General features: G+C 42.4%; 2 protein-coding genes across 3 annotated transcripts in view; one reads left to right on the forward strand and one right to left on the reverse strand.

Annotated features, from left to right (window-relative positions):
• WDR26 (WD repeat domain 26) overlaps positions 1 to 6,298 on the reverse strand; it is a 36,729-nt gene extending 30,431 nt beyond the window's left edge. The window contains exons 1-3 of one of the 2 annotated variants that reach the window (XM_043924643.1): positions 5,421 to 6,298; positions 3,420 to 3,519; positions 3,263 to 3,319 (exon numbers count right to left, since the gene is read on the reverse strand). In XM_043924643.1, coding sequence (XP_043780578.1) covers positions 3,263 to 3,319; positions 3,420 to 3,519; positions 5,421 to 5,845 — 582 coding nt within the window. In that variant the 5' untranslated portion in view covers positions 5,846 to 6,298. Of the gene's footprint in view, positions 1 to 3,214; positions 3,320 to 3,419; positions 3,520 to 5,420 lie in introns of both variants that reach the window. The other variant, XM_043924642.1, reaches the window with a different exon arrangement.
• LOC122708083 (translation initiation factor IF-2-like) overlaps positions 5,844 to 6,682 on the forward strand; it is a 127,227-nt gene continuing 126,388 nt past the window's right edge. The window contains exons 1-2 of the mRNA XM_043924192.1: positions 5,844 to 6,167; positions 6,281 to 6,626. Coding sequence (XP_043780127.1) covers positions 5,844 to 6,167; positions 6,281 to 6,626 — 670 coding nt within the window. The remainder of the gene's footprint in view (positions 6,168 to 6,280; positions 6,627 to 6,682) is intronic.

Below are 6,682 nucleotides of genomic sequence, written 5' to 3' on the forward strand. Positions count from 1 at the left end.
GTATTTGACACATATGATAAAGATTGAGAAAGTAAAGCCATTATTTTACCTTCCAAAATTTAAAGCGCAAAAGTATAAAGACAATTTCAAAAAAATGAACATCTTTCACAAAAGATGTTAATTATTTACTGAAAAAATTTAAAGAATCAAGCAAAATTAAAGCTTGCTGAGGTCGGGATATGGTTTTACTATGTGTTTTTTTAAAAGATGACATGCTTCTTACATGAAGGAAAAAAGAAAACAGGTTGAGAAAATAAACTCTTCTTACAGCTTTCCCCACCTCCTAACTAGACCTCTGTAAGAGATTATTCTTAACCTTTGATAATTTTTCAGCATCTTTGGTCCTAGCAGTAATTCCTTCTCTCTTATTATCTAATAAAAACTTGAAATTGGTAAGTGACTAGGTAGGATAGCTCAAAAGATAGTGTATGTGGTAAATCCTGCATATGAGGTGAACCTGCATAACCTAGTGCATGTGGTAAATCTTTAGGATTTAGGTTGTCCCCCACCACCCTATCCATTGTTTGGATTTACTGTTTTCTCCCATATAATTAAACTGAACTCAATGTGAAGTTCTGAAACTCAGAACTTATGATATAGAGAAAGTCTGGTTATCAAGGGCAGATCCTAGCTAACTTAGTAGTGATTCTGACTAACTCTGAAATAAGGTTATAACCAAGTTATATCAATTAAATCATGACTCAGAGAAAGGGGAAATGAATTATAATTTAAACCATGGCTTTTAAAATGTCTCACTATTTGACTTTAAAATACACTAGTAAATTTTTGTACATCAAGTTAATATTTGAACACTTTTGTTAAGCATGTTTCTATTATATTAAGAATCAAACATTTCTAGACATATAAAATTTTCTATGTTATTGATCTCAAATATCTACCCAAATTCTCCAGACATGGCTAAGCATATCTGAACCCAAATTAAAATATGTTGATTCATAGGCTCAGGTTCCAGAAACTCCAGAAAAAAATTCTGCTATTCGTAGAATCATTTGACTATGAACAATTTAAAAATATGGGGGCTGAGAGGGAGAGTGGACTGGGTCAACAGAAACATTCAGGTTTAAAAAGAAAATACAATTTTAGTCTAGACTAAGTCATCAAATGTGTCTGGGTATACAATTAAAATAATTATGTTTTTAAGAAAAACCCAAATAGTTGTCTTCTAAGGTATTATTACAAATTTATGCTTACATTAGATTATCTTTTAGAGATGGAGTGGAGGAAAGGAGTATATCTAAACATAATTAGGTGAAAAAATGTGACCTAAATCTTTAAAAGCAATTGATTCATTAATGTTTAAAGTGAGATACAGTTGGAACCCCTTTCTTTTATAAATACCTAAACAGTTTGATGGTGTGAGGCTCAGCCAGAGATTTTATCTTCATCTCTTATTAGATCCTAGAATGTTCTATAGACTGAACAGGCTGTAAAAAGAAAGGATTCCTCCTTATTATCTACAACTACCTCTCATCAGTTTACATGTTGCTTCTAATGAAGATTTCTAATGAGATATTTATAATCAAAATCCAATACAGAAGTCTCAAATTACTACAAATAAGTAAGAAAAAAAGAAGTGAGCCTATTAATAATTTTTACTACAAAGTTACATATACAATTTGGTTGAAGCTTAAAAAAGGAAAACGATCCTCCAAGAAATCACACATTTTAAAATAGTCCATGGGCAAGTTCTCTACTGTCACCATACAAGTAGTGCTAATGTCCAATGGGAAAGGAACCCCAACTCTTATTTTGGCTTTTTAATTGTCTTTATATTAGGGTCACCTCCATTCTGTCAGGGCTAACAATGTATTAAAAAATTGCCCAATCAAAATTTACTTGGGTATCACTTTAAAAAAAAAAGCAACCCCCAAACATACTGATTGGGGAAAATTTACTTGCTAGAAAATTTGCAATCTTTCTGAATATAGATGTTTGTAACTTCTGTGTTTCCATTTTAAAAATTTACCACAGAATTGATTATTCCATGAGTTAATTTATTATCAGGCATCTGATTCAATAGTAACTTAAACATTTTAGTATTTTAAGTGTTTATGGGGGGAAAACCCCACAAAACACTAGATCATCAATTTAAATGAATCCATATTTGTTCATATGGCTCCTCCCTTATTTCACTTGAAGTCCATTCTCTAGGATTATATTTTTATAAAAGATTATATTAAGAATTTGAAAACTCTTATAATCAAGATTTTCTTTAAAAAAAAAAAATCCCCAAAAACAGAACAGGAGGGTCTATTAGGTTTATAGACAAAGGTAGAAAGATTAATGTTTGACCCAATTAAAAAAAAAATCAAAATGTAACAGTCAACAAACAGCTGGTTTCCCTACTTCACTTCCTATTCGCCTTCTTTCCCTCCCCCACCAGACAGGAAACTGCTTTTGACAACAAATGAATCAGCTAGAAGTTAAAAAGCCAGCAGCCAGCAGCTGATTCTTCATGGTTTCCAATCACAAGGACTTAGGAAAAAAAACTGATCGCCTCCTTTCCCTCACCAACATCTACTGAAGAATTAAAGCCTATTAGTATAAAAGATTCCTTAAGATTTATGAAAGAGGCTAACAGGTTAAACTTCGACATTGATCCTGTCAGGAAATAAGGGCAATAAGCAGAGCCCAATGGTCAAATTTGCATGAGTCCTCCACCAGAGTGATTTATGTCATACAAACTTTGACACTGTCAGTTCACACAACTGGAATGCAGGAATGGAAAATGATGAGCACACCAATGGAGCTGGTTCGAGTTAATTATAATTCCCAAAGATTTTTTTTTTTTAAAAAGATACTTAATGTGGTCAGCTACTTAAGGTTATATAGATATACATACACCCAAAAATGTTTTCTTTACCAGCACATTCAGTATTTTAAAGAATAAAAGGATAATTTATTCTTGATCCTATAAATACAAAACACCTATTAATAGTATTGAGTGTGTAAAGATCTTTCAGTATAACTTAGTAGAAGCTTAATTTATAAACGAGGTTCAAAGGATATATTTATTAAATATGATTTTTAAAATATAAAGCTCAAACTTTAAAACACCATCAACATTCATCTTAGTTTACAAAGGTAATGATATGAAAATTACGGCCTTATCTTTTATAAGAAGAAGCCTAGACTTATCAATAACCTACTAACATAAGCATAAATGTGAAACTAAGAACAAAAGTGTATTTACCACAATTATTCCCAACAACGTTTGAGAGATTTCAAGTGCGCCTCTTACCACAATAGCATGAGGAGAATGCACTAAAGGCTTTAGTTCATTCAGGTCATTTTCTGCCTGCAAAAATTGGTATAAGAGAAAAACAGAAATGTCACAAAATGCACATCAAATATATAATTTTAGCAGCAGTTACACAGCTCTATATGCCCTACTTTACCTTATCCCAGTCTCCTTCCATGACATGATTTCGGAATTTGGTAGCAGAAGGATGTTCTAAACGACATCCTGACTCTTGCATGAGGAGATCAACAGTCTGGCTGCAGGAGAGATACAGTGTAAAAAAGACCTGACCAACTTTAGGGTTTACTCTTCCAAATAAACTACTGTCTATGAAAACAGTTTCAAAAGTTCTTAAGCTAACCTCATGATGAAGGAAAAAGAAATAAACAGCTTTGATGTGCTTGGCTAAACAAACTTGAATTTTAAACTGCCATCTATGTTTACATCTAAAGTCAAAAACCTTCTTAAAACCAGAATCAAAATAAAATTCTTCCTTCATTTTATGCCTTTAATGAAGTATAAAATTTCTAAAAATGTGTTGTAACCAACTGGTTAAGACACATGAAAAACCATGATTTACATACTAGCCACATTACTACAGTTTGAAAGATTTTTTAAAAAATTGTTAGTTCCATACAAGGTGATGGAAATGACCTCTATTAGGTAAGAGCCTTACATCCAGGTATTATGTCTGCAAAGAAATTCTAACAAGTCAATCTCTAAAATTAAAATAAATCCAGCATCAAAAAATCATTCCCTTTCTCTCTATACTAAAAATAGCAAATTTACTATGGTGTAGGTTCCAAACAGTCACGAGTTATTTCCTCCTGCTGCTGTCAGCTTGCTTCTTGTCTCAGTAATAGGTTCTGTTAGCATTTACAAAAATCTGTTTTCACACTAATCCTTTTCCTTAGGGAACAAAGTGAAATCTTCCTTCGATACATTTCTTTCAGAGCTTAAACGATTCACCACATGTGGTTTCTTCCATCAGATATTTTGATATCTCTAAGAATCTTTATCCATCTTACATACTTATGTTTCAATGCTTTCTTATTCAGCTCCATTTTTCAGCAAAAACAGTGCAATAATCTGCCTGAGAATCAAAATACTTATGTCACTCTTAAAAATGCTCTTTCACCTTCTCCCCAGAACAAATCTATAAATCCAAAAATACTAAGTGAAGGCTAGGTCTAAGAACTTATTTTATTTAATCTATGCTTTGAAGCTGGAAACTGACTGTTGCATGTTGTTTCCTAGTCTTATTCTGTCCGGTTCCTCCATCAGGCTCCACGGTACTCCCACCAATCCTACCGTCCACCCCCGCGCTTGGTTTTTCTTTGTGTGTATACAAAACGGGGGTGGGGTGGGGGGTTGGGGCCAAGGTCGTCTACCTTCACCCTACTTTAGGTACACAAGGCCATCTAAATTGTATCTGAAAATAAATGATTCACCAGATTCGATGTCCCTTTTTCAGAGGCAACCGCTTTCTTGGTATTACATTGGGATTTCAGACAAGTTAGTGGTAAGCCTCTTGCACACACACAAGGGCCTTTACATGACATCAACATGGTATCTTACTTCATTATTCCCATCAGATTTATTTAGCAGCCTCCTTCCGAATGATCCCAGCCCCTCAGTTCCCATAAACACTTGTAACTGATTGTCTTTCCTGATTGGTAGTTTGCCTGGGTCGTCTGTCATGGTTGGGGGTGGGGAGGTGTCCCACAAAGATGCCTCTGAGATACACTTGAAAAACAAATCCTCCAAGGTTCATTATTTCCACCAGCTCTAATCCACCCCTCCCCCAACACATACAGAGACACACTCCCGCATCTGTCTTTATTGACAGACAATTAAGCTCTGAAGGTGTGTGGAGAGGGGTGAATCTTTGGGCTCCTAGGCCCCTCTCCCCCAACCCTCCCAACCGCCTGTCTCCTCTCACAATTTGTCCGACTGATTGATTTTCCCTTATTTCCCTTCAGGTCAGCTCCTCCTCCCTGGTCAGCCTGTCTGGGCCGCGTCCTGCCGTGTCCTGGGCCCAGCAGTAATTCTCACTCTTTGACTGAGCTCCTTCCAGCGCGCCCCGCTCCCCTCGCCTCCCCGCCAGCTTCGGTCCCCTCGGTCTGTCCACACCAGCTTGCCTGTAAGGGATACTTACTTGAGCCCTAAGCCATTCAAGTGCTGTCCTATTAGCCTAATGACATCCTCATCTGACTGGGAGAGCCGCTTCTTCTTCTTGAGGCTGCTGCCCAGTTCGGGGGTGGCCAAGGAAGAAGAGGCGGCGGTGGTGGCGGAGGCAGCGGCGACGGTGGCGGCGGCAGCGGCGGCGGCCCCGCCGGGGACCCCGTTATTGACATTCAGGCTGTTGCTATTGTTGCTGGCGGCGGAGGGGGCGGAAGGCAGGAGCCCATTGGCGTGGGCCAGGTCCCCCGCGGACGACGAGGACGAGGGGGACGACTCCCCGTTCTGGGCCGACAGGCAGGCGAGTTCCTGGGTCTGTCCCTGGCCCCCGCCGCCCCCTCCTCCTCCTCCTCCGCCGCCGCCGCCGCCTCCTCCTCCTCCTCCTGCCCCGTTGGCCTGCATGATGCTGCCGCTGACCAGGCTGTGGCCGCTACTTCGGTGGGGGACGGCAGCGGCGGCGGCGGCGGAAGGGGCAGCAGCCGGGGGGAGTCCCACCACTACCACCACGGAGGAGGAGGAGGAGGAGGACGACGACGAGGACGAGGACGAGGACGACGAGGACGGAGGGGAGAGGCCTGCTCTGCCTGCCGAAGCCCCGGGCTCTCCTGCTCCCTCCGCCGCCGAGGCTCGGGGTTTCTTCCGCGGGGGCGGGGAGGCTCCGCCGGTGTCCGAGTCGGAGGAGGAGGAAGCGGAGGCCAGAGTTTCCTCGCCGAGAGAGGCCGTGGTGGGAAGCCGGTGGGGCGAGGCGGGGGAGGGGAGGCGGGGGCCGGGGACAGGGTCGGGGTGAGGGGGGGCCGGGGAGGCGGGGAGGGGGGTCAGGGTAAGGGGTGAGAGGAGGGGGAGGAGGAGGGAGAGGAGGAGGGGGAGAAGGAGGATCCGGGCCCTTTCCCCCCCCCCCCTCCCGGAGGCAGCTCGGGGTGCGCGGCCCGGGGGTCGGGCCGGGGGGGGCGCCGCGGGGCGGCTGCGGGGGGCTCGGGGCCCGCCGCTGGGCTAAGCCCCGGCGGTGGTGGCGGCGGCGGCGGCGGCGGGCGGCAGCGGAGGCAGCTGCCGCCTCTGTCCTCGGGTCCGCTCCGCTCTGCTCCCTGGTGTGTTGATTCTTCCCCCAGCTGCTGCCTAATGGAGTCCAGGCGCTCGCGTCACAGGAAATGCCTATACTGCCCTCCTCACTCACTTCCGGTGGCAGGTATGGAACCTATAGGGGGGCCTGTCACCCGGCACGTGCGCCGGGGGCCGGCCGGG

This window comes from Cervus elaphus, chromosome 14 (genome assembly GCF_910594005.1).
Source record: "Cervus elaphus chromosome 14, mCerEla1.1, whole genome shotgun sequence".
Classification (NCBI taxonomy): Eukaryota; Metazoa; Chordata; class Mammalia; order Artiodactyla; family Cervidae; genus Cervus; species Cervus elaphus.